Source organism: Pelodiscus sinensis, chromosome 20, assembly GCF_049634645.1.
Source record: "Pelodiscus sinensis isolate JC-2024 chromosome 20, ASM4963464v1, whole genome shotgun sequence".
NCBI classification, from domain to species: Eukaryota; Metazoa; Chordata; order Testudines; family Trionychidae; genus Pelodiscus; species Pelodiscus sinensis.
In genome coordinates this window covers 14,098,366-14,118,908 of record NC_134730.1, presented here as the reverse complement: position 1 = coordinate 14,118,908, position 20,543 = coordinate 14,098,366, and the positions used below count along the sequence as shown (strand labels likewise).

At 52.5% G+C, this 20,543-nt stretch overlaps 2 protein-coding genes across 2 annotated transcripts in view; both read right to left on the bottom strand.

Moving 5' to 3' along the window:
* The window catches only part of MYCBPAP (MYCBP associated protein), a 35,109-nt gene extending 33,512 nt beyond the window's left edge, over positions 1 to 1,597 (bottom strand). The window contains exon 1 of the mRNA XM_075903764.1: positions 1,463 to 1,597. Within this exon, the coding sequence (XP_075759879.1) occupies positions 1,463 to 1,510 (48 nt within the window). The 5' untranslated portion in view covers positions 1,511 to 1,597. The remainder of the gene's footprint in view (positions 1 to 1,462) is intronic.
* Positions 1,464 to 11,319, bottom strand: RSAD1 (radical S-adenosyl methionine domain containing 1). Its single transcript, XM_075903768.1, has 9 exons — positions 11,153 to 11,319; positions 9,037 to 9,170; positions 8,082 to 8,286; positions 7,400 to 7,765; positions 6,200 to 6,263; positions 5,394 to 5,541; positions 4,783 to 4,837; positions 2,042 to 2,145; positions 1,464 to 1,965 (listed from the first exon to the last, which is right to left on the bottom strand). The coding sequence occupies exons 1-9, from the start codon at positions 11,288 to 11,290 to the stop codon at positions 1,857 to 1,859; spliced, it is 1,323 nt and encodes a 440-aa protein (XP_075759883.1). The 5' UTR covers positions 11,291 to 11,319; the 3' UTR covers positions 1,464 to 1,856.
* Positions 11,320 to 20,543: the final 9,224 nt, after the last annotated feature.

Sequence of the window (20,543 nt, the reverse complement as noted above, 5' to 3'; positions counted from 1 at the left end):
GCCACAGGCTGAGGGCCACTGAAGACGAACTCTCCTCTCAGCATGAAGTCAGAGCTCTGGTGTGTTGGCGGAATGGGGCAGGAGAGCCATGCCCTGACAATGCCTATGCAGTAATTATTTGGGGGGCTAAAAGGACTCCATTCCCCAGCATTATCACTGCAGCACTGAATTCCCTCTGGAAGTGAACTGTTACCTCAGGCTCTAAGGCACCAGGGGAGAAATGGGGCTCCTAATGTGCTATTCTTGGCTGCACAACTTGCATCACCACAGCTTTCTGGCATTGAGAGATGTGTCTCCAGGAAACTACTCTGCACAGAGCCCAAGGGAAAGGCAAAGAGAATAACCAACAAGGGAGTCCATCATGCCTGTGTGAAAGGCCAAAACAAACTTTAAAGAGCTACAGAGCTGGGGCAAGAGCAATGTGCACCCATGCGCTGGGAGGCAGGAAACAATTCGTCCTTCCCCAGGGTTTGACATTGCAGTATTTTTGCTTCACTCCTTATCTCCATGTACTAGAGGGTGATTGTATCACATGCTGTCTGCAGAACAGAATGACTTTCCTCACTGAAGTAGTTTACGTCTCAGAGGGATAACCGTGTTCATAGAATCATAGAGCTGGAAGAGACCTCAGGAGGTCATCAAATTCAGTCCCCTGCCCAAGGCAGGACCAATCCCAATTAAATCAACCCAGCCAGGGCTTTGTCAAGCCAAGACTTAAGAACCTCTAGGGATAGCGATTCCACCACCTCCCTAGGTAACCCATTCCAGTGCTTCACCACCCTCCTAGTGAAATAATTTTTCCTAATATCCAACCTAGACCTCTCCCACTGTAACTTGAGCCCATTGATCCTTGTTCTGCCATCCATCACTACTGTGAACAGCCTTTCTCCGTCCTCTTTGGAACCTCCCTTCAGGAAGTTGAAGGCTGCTATCAAATCCCCCCTCAGGGTATGTCTACACTACCCCGCTAGTTCGAACTAGCGGGGTAATGTAGGCATACCGCACTTGCAAATGAAGCCCGGGATTTGAATTTCCTGGGCTTCATTTGCATAAACGGGGAGCCGCCATTTTTAAAACCCCGCTGGTTCGAACCCCGTGCAGCGCGGCTACACGGGGCACGAACTAGGTAGTTCGAACTAGGCTTCCTAGTTCGAACTACCGTTACTCCTCATTTCACGAATGAGGAAGCCTAGTCCGAACTACCTAGTTTGTGCCCCGTGTAGCCGTGCTGCACGGGGTTCGAACAAGCCGGGATTTAAAAATGGCGGCACCCGGCTTATGCAAATGAAGCCCGGGAAATTCAAATCCCGGGCTTCATTTGCAAGTGCGGTATACCTACATTACCCTCCTAGTTCGAACTAGGAGGGTAGTGTAGACATACCCAAAGAGAGGCGGGTTGGCAAGCCTAGTGGGCAGGAGGCACAGCCCCTTAATTGTTTTTCAAGTAGTTTAAGTCACTGACCTCCACACTATCATGTATTTTTCCAGTCGATGTAATATTAAGACACATTTCAGCATATTTTCTGCAGCAGCCACTGAGCAGATATTGTGCACGTTAAAATAAATAAATAAACCGCTTCCGTTCGGCTATAAACAGGTGCAAATTCCATCAATTTACTCCAAGCCTGGATTTGGCCCTAGTCCTGGATTTTGCACACAGAGGGAGGCCAGCAGACTTCCACCAAGAGCCAAGTTGTTCCTTTGCACGCTTAGGATCAGCTTCCCCTACTAAAATCCGTTGCAGCTGGATGCAAGGTCTGTCCATCTTCTGGTCTCCTCTCAGGGACTGTCAATCCAGGAATGCTGGAGTTTGCCGGGGAAGCCTGCCATCTCCTGGCTGGCAGAGTTGTCTAGCCTCAGGTCCCATGGGCTGTTCTGTCTGCCCAGGACTGCTGGAGCTGGTTGAGGAGGGTCAGCAGCAGAGAGTCCAGCACAGCCAAACCTTTCCATGAGCACCTGAGCCCCCTGGAAAAAAGCAAGCCATGAACCACCCCGCCCATCAGAGAACAGAGCCCTTCCCCCACGTCAGTCTGTCCCTTACCGATTGTCCAAAAGCAGCAAGCCCTGATCCTCCAGCTCTTTCACTTCCACTGAGGTTCCAAACACGTCCCACAGGCTCAGGCTGGGGGCAAACTGCAGCCAGTGCTGGTGGGGAAGCAGGGGAGAGACCCATTGCAAATACTGACTGACAGGAGTTTACTGAAACTTTGATCTTGTATTCTGTGTATTAGTTTCACCTGCCTAATAACCAATTCCACACAAAGCGCTAGGCCAGGGGTGGCCAACCTAAACCTGAGAAGGAGCCAGAATTTACCCATGCACATTGCCTAAGAGCCACAGTTCTATGCCACCAGCCCTGCTCATCTCCCCACCACCACGCTCAGCACATCCCACCCACTAGCAGCCCCACTGGTCAGTGCCTGCTTCTCTTTTTCCTCCTGCCCACTGTGATCAGCTCTGTCTCAGTGGGAGACACTGGAAGGGGAAGCATGGGTGTGACAGGCTCAGTGGAGAAGGCAGGAAGTGGCAGGATGCTATAGGGGAAAAGGGCAGAGCTGGGGGTTGAACAGTGAGCACCCTCTGGCCCAGTGGAAAGTTGGCACCTGTAGCTCTGTGCAAGGAGCCACATATTAACTTCTGAAGAGCCACATGTGGCTCTGGAGCCACAGGTTGGCCACCCCTGCGCTAGAGAGCAAGGCATGAGTGTCTGAGAGGCCGAACCTTTCTCAGGGCTGCCTCCTTTCTGCATCTGCATTGCTCCTACAAAACCAGCTCTCATGTGTTTTGCACCCTTTATTTAGACAATACAATCCCTGCTGTGCTCTGAAAGCTTCCATCGCAGAGAGGAATCAGGGGCTGAGCTGCCCAAATGACAAGTTGAGGGTGCCAAAAGTGCAGGTGCAGTTTCGATGGATGTCTGTTAAAAAGGAGGCTGAACCAAAAGCCCCTCTGAATCTCTGGCTGAGGCATGCAGTCCAAGGAGCAGTTTGCACGGCCCAGTGTTATGCACCTGCCTCCAACATCCCAGGGCTGACTGGCCAATAGAGACTGAACTCCTCCCTCAGCCTAGAAGTCAGGGCTAAAGGGTGAGAGAACCTGTCAGCCAAGCAGGGGTGGTGGGTGAACGCCCAGGTGGGGAAGGCAAGACCCAGCTCCCCCTTCTACAACACCCCACTCCCCTGTGGAGCCAAGCTCGGCTCCCAACACAGCAGGCAGCCCCAAGCCCAGGTTAATGCCCCCAGACCCTAAACACTCAAGTTCCTTAGCCTCCCCTCTCCCAGTGGGTGACGTGGCCCCAGCCTTCCCAGCAAACCGGGCAACTACATTGTTTTGGCCCCAGCCTTCCCAAAAGCCAAGTAGCTGCGCTGCAATCCCAGCCGTCCCGAGCGTGGGCAGTTTTGGGAAGACAATGCCTTCCCTTGCCTACGTTACCAGCTGCCCACTCCCATGCACCAGGACTTCGGCTCCTAGCCAGCGCAGATGCTGCATTCCTGGTGGTAGGGTTACAGCCCATGTTCCCTCTAAGCTGCGGGGTAGCACAGCATCACAGGCTCAGAGAGCCGAGTGACTGGGTGGGACTGATTAAGCACCTGTGAAGATGTGCTGCCCACGCTGCTTAGACAGAACACTGGCTGCAGCACTGAATGCGCTGCCCTTTGGGGAAGATGCTAAACAGAGATGCCTTCTGTTCCTCTTTGCTTTAAGTCCCAGATCTCAGGATTCTTCATGACAAACATTGGAGCAAGGGGCCACTTGTGAGTCCTGATCAACCAACAGTTTCTACCATCCAGCTGTGCTGCTGCCAAGCACACAACACTTCACACTCACTGCCCTGGCAGCATCGGTTACCGAAAAATGAATTTACAGTCGAACCTCAGCATTATGAACATCTCCGGGATGGAGGTTCTCCGTAGCTCTGAAATGTTCATAACCCTGAACAAAACATTATGGTTCTTCTTTCTGAAGTTTGCAACCTAACATTGATTTCACACAGCTTCAAAACTCCACTATCCAGAAGAAAAATATTACACACACCCATTTGAGTGGTTCATGTTTAAACACAATGCAAGGGATTAGAATATCAAAAGGTGCCACATTCAGTTGAATCCTGTCCAACCGCAAGGGACTGGGACTGAATCCTGACTGTAAAGGCTTGTGGAATTAATGAATTCACCTTTTGGATTTGAGGCCTTTGAGCCAAATTTTCAAAGGCATTTAGGCACCAAGTAGGATTTTCAAATGCACTTAGGTGCTTACCTGTGTTCCCTGTAAGTAGTGCCCTTGGGCAGTAAAGCAGGAAAGATTCCAATTCCACCCAGCTGATCAGCAGAGCGCCCACAGCCAACTGAATGTGTTTCTATTGGTTGCGCACATCTGCAAAAGCTATGGTGCACATAAAATTTATTCTGCACATGGATGGAAAAAATTCTTGGGAACATTGATGCCTACTGCCCTTTGATTTCCAAATGTTTATCTGCATTTGTAGGCACCTAAATACCTTTAAAAATCTATCCTGTGGGGCCTTCTGCCCAGAGCAGCTGGACAGGGCGAGAGGTGATGTGTGGTAACTCACATTAAGGGAACCGTGGGAGTTCCAGAGCTGCTCAGAATTCCAGCAGAGAAGAGACCACCCATTGCCGAGCCATCCAGACACAGCTCTGGAATAGCGTTCCTCTTGGAAACAGCTCCTCTAGGTGGCCCTGTCTGCTCCCAGCTGTGAAAGCAGTGCTCACAAGTTCAAACCCACACAGGACAGGCTGCTACAACAGATCCAGCTCTCACCTGGTGTGCGATTCCCACATCCGTGCGGAGCCCCAGAACCAAAACCTCTTCCAACCTACAACACAAAGAGAGAGGCTGGAGGGCTCTCGGGTCTCTAGCAGGCTCCAGAAAGCGGTTCTGCATCTGGGGCTGAAGATGCAAGGCAGCTGCACTGGAGCGTAAGCTGGAAATGGCCGCCCAGATAGGCTCTGGAAGGAGAACAGAGACCGCAGCTCTGCTGGCAAAGCTCCTCTTGTCTTTCATAATTTACTCAGCAGGGTAATGGCTGGCTCAGGCTTCTGCTTTGACAGAATCATAGAGTGTAAGGCCAGAAGAGAGCACCAGATCATCTCGCCTGGCCTGCGTGTGGCAGGCCACTTCCACAGCCCTGCCCCTGCATGCTAAACCTGACGACCAAAACCAGCACAGAGTTCCTCAGCCCACAGGAGACCGATATGTGCCACAGGCAGAGAATGGGAAGGATCGAGGTGCATGCACACTTGAGGCCCTGCAAAGGCAGGGAAATGATGGGTGGCAAGTGATCTGCACCCAGGTTATTTTATCTCAGTAGCTTGCAGGAGAGGCCACATGCACCAAAACGCTGAGACTGTCGGGCCTGTCCTGATACTCACACCTCTAGCTCGCCCTGCGCAGCCCGCTTCCGGGTGCCATGTCCAAAGGCCTGCACCTCCTTCATCCAGCTGTCCGGCTCCAGGGTCTGTATCCTGGCCTCCCGAAGGTTCTCCCCTTGTGCTCGGGGCACAAACCTCCCGTGAGCTCCTAGGATAAAAGCAGGCATTCCAACCTTGCTGGAACTCATCACTTCCCCCACCCCAGCAGCACTGCCTCGTGTCAGAGCCAGGGGACTGCAAGCCACAGTGTTCCCTCCTGCTATGTCCCTGTGCGGAATGAATTTTGTCATGTGCACCAACATGGGGCGGATGTGCGACACATGAAGGGGTAAAGGCTCTGGCTGGGGGTGCTGGATCTGGGAAGAGGCTGGGAATGACAGGTTTTGGGTACTGCAGTCCTGTCTCACTGCAGCAGTGCTGGGCCAGGCGAGAGGTGCCTCTCTGGCAGCTCCGAAGAATCTTAATTGGGCTGGAGGACAGGTACCTCTGACCTGGCTATAACTTTGAGAAGGGGTCTCTCCTGCCTCCGGCTACGGCAACTCCAAGCTCTGAGCCCTTGTGCGGGGCTTATTAGGCAGCAGTGTGGCCAAGCAGCTTAGAGGGAACTCTTGCTGGGGGGTGCGAGGTGGTGTCCACAAGGGTCAGTCATCACCCAGGTGCCTACATCGGGAGCACCAGGAGCCTTGGAGGGGGGTGGGTGAGCATTCTTGCAACAGCTCCATGTAGAGGACAACTGGACCCACTAGAGAGGCTGCTTTGTAGCCTTTTCACCTCCCCATCTGGCGAGATTTCCCCAGGGAACTCACCTGGCCCAATCCCTATGTACTGGCTGCCTTGCCAATAAGACAGGTTGTGGGCACTGAGCGCCCCCTGCAGGAGAAAATGACACAGTCAGCCAGAAGGCTTGCAGGAGGGTGACTCCTCCCTACTGCAGTGGTTCTCAAGCTGTGGCTCAGGACCCCAAAGTGGGTCATGCTTCCATTTTAATGGGGTTGCCAGGGGTGGCATGAGACTTCCCGGGGCGGGGACAAAGCCTGAGCTCCCCTGCCTAGCACTGAAGCCCCTGGACTTTGACCCGCCACCACAGCACAGTGGGACTTGGGCTTTGGTTCCCTCCCCCACAGGGCTCAGGCTTTGTTCCCCTCCGGGGGAGGTGTGGTAACGCTTGTTGTCAGAAGGCAGTTGTGGTGCAATGAGATCTGAGAAGCCCTGCGACTTGCAAGCGCTCGGCACCTAGCAGGCTGTGGCCCATCATGTGATGGGGTTTAGCTTCCTCACAGTGTGCATGGTAAGTTCTCTGGGCTTCCTCTTTCAGTGCTGGGCTTCCCCTGTCTCTCTCAGGCCGAAAAGACAGTCCAGCCTGATGGCCCACCTAGGGATGTAACAGAGTAGTCAACTACTCTCTTCTCCCTCCCCCCCACCCCCGGCTGCCTCTGTATCAGAGGCAGCAAAGGGGAAACAGGAGCCGGTGGCACCTCTCACTCCCCCGCACTGCCTCTGCGGACGGGGGCTGCTGCCTTGAAGTCAGTCCCAGCTTGCACCGGTCCGGGATCATTAAAATGCAGAGCCACAGTAGTCCTGGCTCTGTAGGACCCACCCCCGCTGCGCCTCTGCAGTTTAAATGTAATAGGAGCCTGCACGCCTGGCTCCTACTACATTTAAACTGTAGAGCCTTATCAACTAATTGTGCAGCTGATACAATTTGTATCAACTACAGGATTAGTCAATTACCCACCTCTGAACTTCCTTAGGCCCACCACTTCCTGCTAAGAGTGGGAATCAGTGCACATGGCCAGCAGAGAGCATGCTTAACACTCGTCCCCACTCCTGACATCCAGAGAGGGCCCCCCTTGACCTCTTTGCTCCCCCAGATCTCACTGCCAAACATGTCCCCTGCTTGGGGAGCTCAGACCCTTTCACCAGTCGCGTTCTACTTCCTTAGGTTTATTCATCCCCATCAGAGCTGGGACACACCATGAAGGGACAGGCCGAGGGGAGGGACTCACATTCCTGGCAAAATTGGAGACTTCATACTGTCGGTACCCCGTGTCTCGCAGCATCTCCCGGGCAACTTCATACATCTCCGCCACCACCTCCTGCTTCGGCGCGGGCACAGAGCCCTGCTGGACCTGTCTGAAGAGGGAGGTGCCCCTCTCCAGCGTCAACTGGTACAGAGACACATGGTCATCGCACTGCTGAAGTAGCTCTTCTAATCCCTTGGTCCACGAGGCAACACTCTGGCCAGGGAGGCCAAAGATGAGGTCAATGGACGTGCGGCCTGGAAACAGTTTCTTTGCCTCTTCCAAGGTCCCCAGAGCCTCATGAGCCGTGTGGTCCCTCCCAAGGAGTATCAGTTCTGCATCGTCCAGGGACTGTGGAGAACAAGGACCAGCAAGATGCTCTAGGCTGCCTGCTACAGAGTGGGTTGGAGGATGGGGGAGCAAGGAGAAGCACGAAAGAGGTAAGGAGGGCATGGGAGGAGACAACGAGAGGGAGAAAGACTGTGAAGTAGACTTCTCCCGCAGGCTCCTGCTCTGTCCTGTACTGCAGTAGGAGGTGACGGAAGGAATGAGACAGAGCAGGAGGCGGTGGGAGAAGACAGACAGAGTGACTCTGAGAAAGAAGTATGGGTGGCAGGAGGAAGTGCGTGCGTGAAGGATAAAGCGGGCATATCTCCTGCTCTCTCACCTGGATGCCGATGGAGAGGCGATTGATGCCTGACGCCCGGAACTCTGCCAGCCGAGAGGCCCCTGCCGAGGCGGGGTTGGCTTCCAGAGTGACCTCGGCATCCGCAGCCAAGTGGGCGCAGCGGGAGATGGTCTCCAGGACGGCAGCGATGGTTTGCGGGCTGGCCAGGCTTGGGGTGCCCCCACCAAAGAACACCGAGCTGATCCTGCAGAGCAGAGGGAAAAGAGACCCAGAGTCTCACGGGGTGAATGGGCTGCTGAAGAGGCTACCTCCAGACTCACTACAGGGGAGGAATCCTCCTCCTTATGCCCCAGCTGCTTCTAGACAGTTCATCCCACCCTTCGACCACAATGGACCCCCTACTGGAAAGCCACCAGCTTCAGCTCCTACCACAGCAGGAAAGGGGGCATGTGTCAAAGATGCCACACCCAGCTAGTGGCAGCTCTGGGCCTGGCTCCAAGGTAGAGACCAGTGCAGCCTTTGTGGAATGCAGCAGGGCCGAGCTTAACCTCTGCCTCCCACACAACCGTGGCGTAGTCATGGGTTGGCCTGAGTGGGCTGAGGGCCACCCACTTGGCATCCAGGCCCACTCATGCAGGCCCCATGGCTCTCCTCATGCCCAGCTCTTGCCCTGCCAGCCTGCCCTGCGCTCCAGCCAGGAAACGGGATGAGGTGCAGAGACTAACCCCACTCCGTCTGGCACTGTAGCTGGACAGCAGGGTCAGGGCACTGGGGCTTAATTGCTCCCCGCAGCTCTCTGGCCGGGGAGCAGAGTCGGCACACGGGGGCTTAACCCCCGCCCCCATCATTGCCCATGTACCAGAAGTCAGGGTCCTTCTGGTTATGTCACGGTCACACCCTTTCCCTGCCTCCTGTTAAGGCTGTGGAGAAAGGCCATCCCATTACCTCCCCTTCCCCCAACCACTGTTCTCTCCCCTCTTGTGGCAGGACCCACCTGTGGACCTGGCTGAGTTGGATCAGGGTCCGGGCTTCCTGAGTGAGACAGCTCCTCATGGACGCCTCGTCCAGGCCACGGGGAATGTACTTGTTGAAGTTGCAGTAGCTGCAGCGTTTCTGGCAGTATGGCCACTAAGAGGCATGGGAAACAGGATTCATAGACTTGTCTCAAAGGCCAGAACTGTGATAATCTACTCTGACCTCCTGCATGACAGTGGTTCCCTTAATTCAATGGTCCCCAACGTGGTGCCTGCGGGCACCATGGCGCCCGCCAGAGCATTTATGTGCACCCACCTAGTGACCAGGGCTGGCCTGAAACATTCTTGTGCCCCGGGTGCCCAGCACATACGCGGCCCCTACCCCGGGTGCACGGCGCATGCACAGCCCCACCCCTGGGCGCCTGGCAGCCCCGAAAGGTTGGGGACCACTGCCTTAATTCATCCCTTTGTATTGTTATGGAGTGCCCAGAGACCAACAAAGATTGGACCCTACAGAAAACTAGAGCAGATCATCAGTCCATCCTTGGCACCGTGTTCCAACCATTAACTGCCCACAGTGCTAAATAACATGTGCCTTTTCTCTAGTCTGAATTTGTCTAGTTCCACTGCTAGCTATCAGCCCTCAGCCATACATTACTCGACTAGTTGCTTCCCAACCCCCTCCTTTGCTGCCTCTGTATCAGAGACATCAAGTAGGGGAGAGCAGGAACTAGGGTCGGGGGAAAAGGGAGGCAGAGGAGCAGCGGGGGAACGGCAAGAACAGGACTGAAGCAGTCCCTGCTCGTGCAGAGTCCCAACTGCTGAGCCTCTTCCTTTTAAATGTACAAGAGCCACAAGCAGCTGTTATCCATTTCAAAGGCAGAGGCATGGGATAGTTAGCACCCCCCTTATCAACTAATTGAGTAGTCAATGGAAATTCCATTAACTACTCAATTAGCTGATTAATTGAAATTTTAACATCCCTACCATACACTGTATCAGAGACTTCACTGCAAATCCAGGGAATGTTACCTTCTTACAATCTTAGAGGACCAATGTTCAGATCCAGAGATTCACACAGGCCAAAGCCTTCTCCCTGGGGTATGTCTGCACTGCAGTTGGGAGACGTAATTCCCAGCCGGGGTAATAAGACAGGCACTAGCCCTGTTCCAGGTAGCACTTACAAATACTGTAGTGGAGTGACTGCATGGGGGGCTTGGCATGTGCCCTAGGCCTTTGGATTGCACGGAGGAGCTAGCCACAGTTCCCATGGCTGCACTGCTATTTTTAGCACTCTAAATTAATCGAAGTCAGCGCGCAGACCCTCCGAATTGGCATTACCCCCGCAGCAGCCCTACCGCTGGCCCCACAGAGGTGTGTGTCACTGCTTGCTCCGACTTGCCGGTTCAAAGATGCTGGTGTGGACACAGCCATGCAGACCCCACGTGCTGCACGGGGCTGGTGCAAACAGGGCCCTGCAGACCCCACGTGCTGCACGGGGCTGGTGCAAACAGGACCATACAGACCCCACGTGCTGCACGGGGCTGGTGCAAACAGGACCATACAGACCCCACGTGCTGCACGGGGCTGGTGCAAACAGGGCCCTGCAGACCCCACGTGCTGCACGGGGCTGGTGCAAACAGGACCATACAGACCCCACGTGCTGCACGGGGCTGGTGCAAACAGGACCATACAGACCCCACGTGCTGCACGGGGCTGGTGCAAACAGGACCATACAGACCCCACGTGCTGCACGGGGCTGGTGCAAACAGGGCCATACAGACCCCACGTGCTGCACGGGGCTGGTGCAAACAGGACCATACAGACCCCACGTGCTGCACGGGGCTGGTGCAAACAGGACCATACAGACCCCACGTGCTGCACGGGGCTGGTGCAAACAGGGCCCTGCAGACCCCACGTGCTGCACCGGGCTGGTGCAAACCCACCCGGGCACTGGAACTCCAGACCAGCAACCTGTGGGAGGCCGAATGATACAGCGCGGGCTGGGCAATCCCTCACCTCGGCCCGGCCGAGAGCCCACCCTCCCCACCACGCACAATGTCCCTGAGCTTAGGGCACCGGCCAGAGACCGGGGCGCGCGCACGTGGCCCGCCCCCCACGGCTGCCCGCGCTCACGTGCACGTAGAGGGCCGCCCGGAGCGGCTCCTCGCTTGGCAGCGGCTTTTGCAGGGTCCGCTGCTGCCGCGCCGCTCGCTGGCTGCGCAGGGCCACGGCCAGCCCGGTCCGGGCCCGCCACCCGCCCGGCGCCGCCATGAGCCTCCGCGCCCCGCCCCGAGGGAGGGACCGGCTGCTCCCGGGCGGGTCCAGGAGCCGCGCTGCGCTTCCCCGCTCTGAAACTCGAGCTCGCGTGGCCGAGTGACCTCCCGCCGTGCTCCTACCTTACTCCTCCCCCGCCCCACCCCTCCCTGCCCCCCCCAGCCCCCCCAACCATTCCTTCTTTCCCCTGTTCTTACCCCTCAGCTCCCCGCCCCATTCCTGCCTCCCCATTTCCATCCAGACCAGCCACCCTTTTTGGTCCCCCGCCACACAGCTGAGCTCCCCCACCAGCCCATTCCTACTCCTTAGTCCCCCCCCATTCCTACTCCACAGCTCCCCCACTTCGTTCCTGCCGTACAAGCCAAATCTCACCCCTAACCACCACCCCTACTCCACCATCCAGCCTTTTCCCTGCTATTCCTACCCTCACTCTCCTAGCTTTCCCCATTCACAGTAAATAAAAATGGAGAAAAAAGGAGCCCTGGGGAGCTGGGGTGAGCATCAGAAGGAGGCTTTGGGGCAGAATTAAGTCCTGATCTCCGGATCAACCTTGTTGGAGGTGTCTGTTCCCCTGCACTTGGTGTGTGAGCGGCACAGCCTCAGTTGAATGGCAGCACACAAAGGCGGCAGGCTGGTAGCTGGCATTGTGCAGTGCCCAGTGCCCATAGTTCTGGCGTGCATGACATTGGCCAGGGTGTGATAAAGTTCCTGACTGAACACACACAGTTCAGCCTGAAGAAGGTGACTCCATCACGTCCTGGACATGGCGGGACAGACTTTTTGCTCTCACAGTTTCCCTGCACCTCTCACTTACCCCCATAGATTCAGTGCTCAAGCCAAAGCTGTTACTTTGAGTGTTTCCAGGGACAATTGAATGTCTGGAATGTTCCCGAGAGAATATTGTGTCTCATTCATTTGTACCCTCTAGGCCTAGACCTTCTAGTCAGGAAACTATCAAAGAATCTGATACTTATAAAGTATGTACACAGGCTGTTAGCCTGCAAATATGCATGTGAGTAGCTTAATCACCAGGGCAACTTTCCTTCTTAGCAGCAGCAAGTCAGGGAGTACATTTTTCAAGCCCTGTTCGGAGGCCTGGGTGGTCATGTCCTTTGCAATAGCTCTGCAGGAGGTGGCCCAACGGTATGCACAGTGTGTTTAATTAGTAACACCTACCTCTTAGTGCCTTTCAGCCACAGATTTCAAAGTATTTTCCCCAATTTGCAAATGAGAAAACTGAGGCGGGGGAGTGGGTGGGGTGGCGGGGATGACTTGTCTAAGGTAGGAGATCAGAGACTGAGCTGGGAATAGGACCCATGTCTCCAGCTTTCCGGTCAAGTGGCCTGTTAGACTGCATGTAGTGTGTGTGTGTACACACACACACACACACACACACACACACACACACACACACACACACACACACAAAATCAAATGTACACACACGCACATACACAAAAAAAATCAAATGTAGGTTATATGCTGCTAGTGAGGTTTAGGGTGCAGAACAGTGGATCAGATAGGAAAATTCCCCTCCCCCTGCTAAAGTCTAGTAAGTCTTCACCAAATTTAAAAGGAGCGGAGCTACTACTGCTCCATTACCATATAAAACTATAATTCTAAAATTTGCAGACTGAATCGTGGCTATGTTATCAGAAGTTACCCAGTTGCAACAGGGACACTACAGAGTATAGAGCGCATGCAGCAGCCTGTTCACTTAATATCTAGCTCTTATACAGTTGTTTCGCAGACCCAAAGAAGAGCTTCGTATGGCTTCCAACAGAAACTGATTAAAAAAAAATACCACCTCACCCACTTTGTCTCTAATATCCTGGGAGTGACATGGCTACAACATCACTGTACAGCTTTTACATAACATTTTTCATCAGTAAATCTCAAAGCATTTTACAAAGGTTAGCATCATGACTCATATGGGGAAACTGAGGCATAAACGGGGGCCACGACTTACCCTGTGGCAGAGGCAGGAATAGAATCTAGGTCTCATACGTCCCAATCAGTGTACTAACCAGTAGGCCACACTGTCTCCCCACATAGCATTGTTAAGCCCAGGGAGCATATTATATCTGTTCTCCAAAGATCACATTAGCTTCCAGTCTGCCTCCAGCTGCAGTTCAAAGAGGTGACATCGAGTAATGTAGCTCGCTATGGTTAGGGTCCTGTCTGGCTTCTCACAGACTCTCTGCCATGGCTGGGCTATCCTGAGCTGCTTTTGCCTAGATTTGAAGGGTGGGCAACAAGAGCGATAGAGCCTGATTTTCTTGACTTTCAGGGTTTATTGAATTAATGATAATTAACTAATATTTACTCAGCATTTTGCCAGTGGAGGGACTACATAGGAGAACTAAGGCAGTGCTTTGGGGACTAATGTTTGTGTGGACAGTGTACAGAGCTTTTTATCATGGATGTACTTCAATACATCCAAAAATGTTAAAAGGCCAATCCAACACCCAGCCGCAAGTAAGGCTAACGGCATACAGGGGTGCATTAGGAGAAGCATTGCCAGCAGCTCTAGGCAAGTGATTATTCCCTTTTATTCAGCACTGGCGAGGCCACATCTGGAGTATTGCATTCAGTTCTGGGCTCCCATTATAGAAAGGATGTGGACACATTGGAGAGAGTTGAGCGAAGGGCAACAAAAATGAGTAGGCGGCTGGAGTACATGACTTATGCACAAGACTTATGAGGAGAGTCTGAGGGATTTGGGCTTCTTTAGTCTACAGAAAAGGGGGAATTTGATAGTAGCCTTTAACTACCTGAAGGGGGTTCCAAAGAGGATGGAGAGAGGCTGTTCTCAGTGGTGACAGATGACAGAACGAGGAGCAATGGTCTCAAGTTACATTAGGGGAGGCCTAGATTGGATATTAGGAAAAACTGTTTCACTAGGAAGGTGGTGAAGCACTGGAATCGGTTCCCTAGGGAGGGGTGGAATCCCTAGAGATTTTTAAGTCCCGGCTTGACAAAACCCTGATTGGGATGATTTAGTTGGGCTTGGTCCTGCTTTGGGCAGGCAGTTGGACTGGACTCAACCTCCTGAGGTCTCTTCCAACCCTGATTCCCACATCCAGCCAGCAGGTGGCGAACTTGTAGCAACTGGCTAAACAAATGATATCAAATTAGGCCCTAGTGAGTCCTGGCGGATAAAGTACCCCCAAAAGTTACTTGAGTAAAAGCACTGCTACTTTGAAAAACAACGTAACTTAGTAAAAGTCAAAGTATCCTTCTGGAAAACTACTTGGCTACGTCTAGATTGCATCCCTTTTTCGTAAAAGGGATGCAAATTAGACATATAGCAATTGCTAATGAAGCGGGGATTTAAATCTCTCTCGCTTCATTAGCATAAAAATGGCTGCTGCTTTTTTTCGGCATGGACCTTTGCCGGAAAAAAGCGCCAGTCTAGACGCGGATCTTTCGGAAAATAAAGCCTTTTCTGAAAGATCCTTTATCCCTAGCCCCCCTTCCTGATGTCAAATAAGATATACATATTTTCATATACAAACTCTCTATATTTAACAAAACTGGGGAGAGGGAGATGAAACTGGTGAAACTGGGGAGAGGAGGTGGAAGAGGGGAGGAGAGAGGGTGGGAAAAGGGAGGGGGAAACCTGGGCGGAGGGAGCTAGAAGGGGGAAGCAACAGGAATAAGGGGGAGGGGAAGCTCAGGGCTCAGGGTTGGGGGTCTTGCCAGACCAACTTGATTTTCATGTGAACCTGTTCCTAGGTTCGAATGTGTTCTTTGGTGGCCAGGCTGGCAGCTATCCTGCCATAGACAGCTGCTTTCCTCCATCTAGTGTAGAGATCATGGACGTTGGGGGCATCCCCTCCAAACCTGAATAAGGTCCATGATCTCCACCATGGACCAGGAAGGCACCCGCCTTCTCTGGGCCCTGGCAGGTTCCTGGAAGCTGGAAGACTGCTCCTGGGAAGTGGTGGAGGGCTGGCTGCCAGTGGCTTGCTGGCTCATGTTTTGGGGCCACTGGGTCAGGGGCAGTGACTGCTGGCTCTAGGCTGGCAGGCTGGAGCTGGCACAGGCACTGTGGCCAGAGTCAACACTGATTTCACAGTACACAGAAATTCTGAAATATTTCCATCAGTTATAATTAAATTATTTACAGATAGGAAAAACAAGAAAAATGCTTCCTGAGCACTTGTTAGAGTTAAATTTTAATGATATAAACTTCTGAACTGGGCTTGTCACAAATGGATGAGTGAATGAACAGTTAAATCAACAAATCATGTCTGGTGTTAGGATAATTATTTTGTATATCTTGACATGTGATATGGTGCTTTTTGCTGTTTTGATATAGTCATATTGGTGTCTGGATAAGAGTCACAAGATAAGTGAAGTAATATTTTTAATTGAACCAAATGTGGTTGGTGACAGAGACAACCTTTGATAAAACAAAAGGGAAAAAAATTATGTAGCACTTTAAAGACTAACAAAGATAGTTTATTAGATGATGAGCTTTTGTGGTTGGAACTCCTCAGAGCTCTTCCCAGATCTGCGAGCTCAAAAGGGCTAATCTCTCACCAACAAAACTGTTCCAAAATAATTAAAAAAAAAAGATATTACTTCACCCACCTTGTGTCTCTGTTTGGGTTTTAACAGCTTTAAAGCTTGAACTCTTTTCATCTCTACTTTTTCATTATAAAATTATTGGACCTCCCTCCATAATTTCCCAATAACTGTAAAAATTATAAAAGATGAAAAACTTAAAACATTACACAAAGTTATAAAACATAAAGAGTGCATTCCACCAACCCTTTTTATAAGCCAGAGCAGCAGGGGTGAAGCATTGCACAGGAGATGTGGGGGGTTGGGGTGGGAAAGAGCCTGAGTTTTTCTAAGTTTAAGTGCCTCATTGAAATTGCAAGTCACAACAATCACACCCTACCCACAGATTCTCACACTAGGAACCCCAGTGAATGAGATGTAGCTGTGTTAGTCTGGTGCAGCTGAAGCAAAATGCAGGACAATGTAGCACTTTAAAGACTAACAAGATAGTTTATTAGATGATGAGCTTTCGTGGGAAGTGGGTCTGGCCCACGAAAGCTCATCATCTAATAAACCATCTTGTTAGTCTTTAAAGTGCTACATTGTCCTGCATTTTGCTTTAGGAACCCCAGTGACTTCCAGAGCATGAAAAAGGTTTGTAGGTTAAGATGGGAGCAAAGAAAATGTCCTTATTGTTAATCTTAATGAAAGAACAACACTGCTCAAAAACAGCTCCAACAAGGCCCCCTGACCGGAGAAACTTCAGCATATTGATAAATACACACAAACAAAACCTGAGGGTGTGGATAGGTCATTCAGAATTGAATGGAAGATAAAATGTTTCAACCATCCAGCCAGACATCACCCCCTGTGACTCATTGCCTCAGGGACACATGGTAGAGCTGATTTCAGTAACACTCATCTCTGCACCCACCCGCCTCACACTGGGGAAGCAGAAGCAGCAGCAACTCTCCCCCCCCCCACCCCAAAAAAGTGAGCAAAACTTCTGAGCCAGCCAGGGAAGCAGGAGGACAAGACCAACTGCTCATGGGTGGTGGTGGGAGGGGGCAATTTAAAGGTCTCCCCCCAACAACTTATACCCCCCTCCTGAGCCAGTAGCCCAGCTCTCCTCAGTTCCCCTATGGGGCTCTTAGGGGGCAAGGGAAAAAAGGGGTGTGTGACCCACACCTGCACTACACTAGCACACATCCAGATAGCAGGGTTGCTCCAAATCCCAGCCAGCCGGCACACAGAGGGAAACTGCGCACACAGACACAATTCTTCCATCCCCACCAAACTCAGCTGCCCACCCCGAGCCTCTTCCAGCACAGCCTGCCCCACCCTCTCACCACAGAGCTTTTCTGGTGGGCTCTCTGTCCCAGGGAGAATGGGACACGCCTGCCCTGGGCACCCACCCTGCTGCTGCTCCTGCTCCTACCAGAGCAGAGGATTTACCTGACACAGGTAAGTGCCTCTGACCTTGGCTGAGGTGGCTGCTGGGTTTCCCGCCTATTTAGCTGGCTGGCCCCAGGTAAGGTCACATGAGACTATTCAAATGTGTCCCCTCAGCATATTGCCCTGGTTGCTCAGGTCTCAGGCTGGCAGTGCCTCCATAGATACTGAAACAAAAACCAGGACTATGTAGCACTTTGAAGACTAACAAGATGGTTTATTAGATGATGAGCTTTTGTGGGGCAGACCCACTTCCTCAGATCAAATAGTGGAAGAAAATTGTCACAACCATATATACCAAAGGATACAAAGGAAGTGGGTCTGGCCCACGAAAGCTCATCACCTCATAAACCATCTTGTTAGTCTTCAAAGTGCTACATAGTCCTGGTTTTTGTTTCAGCTACACTAGACTAACTCGGCTACATTTCTATCTCCATAGATACTGTTTTTGAAGGAAAAGGTGCTGATGTGGCTATTAAAAGGCTTCACTATTGACAGGGTCATTGTGCTTGTTGATTGTTTTTTGTTTTTTTGTTTTTGGATGATTGGGTGCTTGCACAAGAAGCTGTGCTTAGGCAAATCAGAATGATGAAAGTAGTGAGTAACTAAGTGCTTCCGGAAATTGTAGTGGAGTACAAGAAAACTGCTTATGTAAAAAGGGAAGTACAGGCAGTCCCCGACTTACGTGGATCCGACTTATGTCGGATCCGCACTTATGAACGGGGCTTTTCTCGCCCCGGAGCTCACGGGCGGCGGGTCGCCACCCGTGTCCTCCGGGGCAAGAAAAGCTTCTTCCGGTCTCCCTGGTCTCCCTGGTCCGCTGGACCCCCCCCTCAGCAGACCAGGGACACCAGGGGGACAGGAGCAAAGCCGCCCAGGCGGCGGGGGTCCCGCTGCATGGGCGGCTTTGCTCCCGGGCAAACGAGCAAAGCTGCTCAGGCGGCAGCTTTGCTCAGGTGTCCCTGGTCTGCTGGGGGGGTCCAGAGGCTTTGCTGGACCCCCCCAGCAGACCAGGGACACCCGAGCAAAGCCGCCGCCTGGGTGGCTTTGCTCGTTTGCCCGGAAGCAAAGCCGCCCAGGCAGCGGAACCCCCGCCACCTGGGTGGCTTTGCTCCTGTCCCCCTGGTCTGCTGGGGGGGTCCAGCAAAGCCTCTGGACCCCCCCAGCAGACCAGGGACACCTGAGCAAAGCTGCCGCCTGAGCAGCTTTGCTCGTTTGCCCGGGAGCAAAGCCGCCCATGCAGCGGGACCCCCGCCGCCTGGGCGGCTTTGCTCCTGTCCCCCTGGTGTCCCTGGTCTGCTGAGGGGGGGGTCCAGCGGCTTTGCTGGATCCCCCCCCCCCCCCAGCAGACCAGGGAGACAGGAGCAAAGCCACACGGGCGGCGGGGTCCCTCCGCCTGTGCGGCTTTTGCTTGGGTCCCTCCGCCTGTGCGGCTTTGCTAGTGTGCCCCCCCCCCCCCAGCAGACCAGGCTTTTGTTGCGGGACGCCTCGGGTAGAGCAGCTGGGGTGCTGCCGGGTTGGTCCTGTGGGAACCTACCGGGCAGCGCCCCAGCTGTTCTGTCCCAGGCTCCAGATTCAGCAGCTGTTGAAACTGATCAGGCTGATTCCAGGAAGCTGGGGGCAGAGCAACTCTGCCTCCGGCTTTCTGTAGTCAGCCCCTGGTCAGTTTCAGTGGCAGCAGCTGAATCTGGAGCCAGTTCCGACTTACATACAAATTCAACTTAAGAACAAACCTATAGTCCCTATCTTGTACGTAACCCGGGGACTGCCTGTACAGCCTCTTCCCAACTTACGAACTGGTTACGGACCAAGCAATTGGTCGTAACTCGGTTTGTTTGTAAGTCGGACCCCATAGAGATACTCACGACCACGCTGTTCGTAAGCGCGGGTCACATTCGTAACTTGGGGTCTGCCATTTACAACAGCTTCAGTCATAACTGCGAACGGTCGTAAGTTGACCGTTTGCAACTCGGGGACCGGCTGCATCACAAAAATAAATTATTTGCGTAAAGTACAAATACTGAAAAAATGTACTTGAGTAGTGTAACGAAGTATTTCTACTACTCTCCACCTCTGCTAGTGAGGAAGGAGAGACCAGCCTGCCTTGCTGAACCCTTAATTCCCACTCCTACGGGACTTCTTAGCACTCCTTTGGGCTCACACTTCTCCTGTTTGGCGTTGGATCGAAGATGAAGTTTGAAGGTCTCATCTGCCAGGACAGTGCATTGATACCTGCCCAGCAAAGTGAAAGCTGTTGTAACTTTTGCAACCCAGAAGGGCAAGAAGCCGGGAGAAAGCGGCAGCAGAACCTGCCCTGTCATGTCCTCAGTTTCATTTGCAGTGAAGTCTCTTTTCCTTCTGGTTTCATGTGAATTTAGCGCTGGAGCTAGTGCTGCATTTAGCGGACTCTTTCCCTTTGCTGAATCCCAAGGTGCTTTATAGGCACTTTGGCTTCTACTATTGAAAAGCAGCTCTCGGCAGGCTGCTGGTTTAACAGAGTTCGTCCGTACTATATAGCCTCTTGGGCAGGAAAGGAAAAATACTGTAGCCGGCCAAAACAGCAAATAGTGGTAAAAGGTAAGATCCCAAACCTGGACCTTGGAGCTAATTCCTTCTCTGTTCCTTAACGTGCCAAGTGAGCTTTTAACACCCACAGTTTGTCTGAATATAGCTGGTAGTACCTCCTCATTACATTTGAGAATGTACATTTGGTAGTATCTCCTCATTTGTTTGGGAGATGCCACCAGTCGCAGCATAGCACGGCCATGGCCCATGTTTAGTGTTGTCTGAGAGAGAACAGTGGCCGAGTTGCTAATGCCAGTTCCTGTAGCAGCCTGGGCTTACTAACAGGGTGGCCCGTCCATATAGGCGAACTAGTCTGTGGCCTAGCGTGCCAAGTTAAACCATGTAGTGTAGACATACCCAGAATGACTCATAGACTCATAGACTTTAAGGTCAGAAGGGACCATTATGATCATCTAGTCTGACCCCCTGCACAGTGCAGGCCACAGAATCTCACCCACCCCTCTTAGAATAATCCTCTCACTTATAGCTCAGATATTGAAGCCTTCAAATACTTTGAAGGCCCCAAGATGCAGAGAATCCTCCAGCTGTGATCTGTGCCCCATGCTACAGAGGAAGGCGAAAAACCTCCAGGGTCTCTGCCAATCTACCCTGGAGGAAAATTCCTTCCTGACCCCAAATATGGCGATCAGCTAAACCCTGAGCACGTGGGCAAGACTCACCAGCCAGAGACCCAGAAAGTTCTCTATAGTAATGACAGATG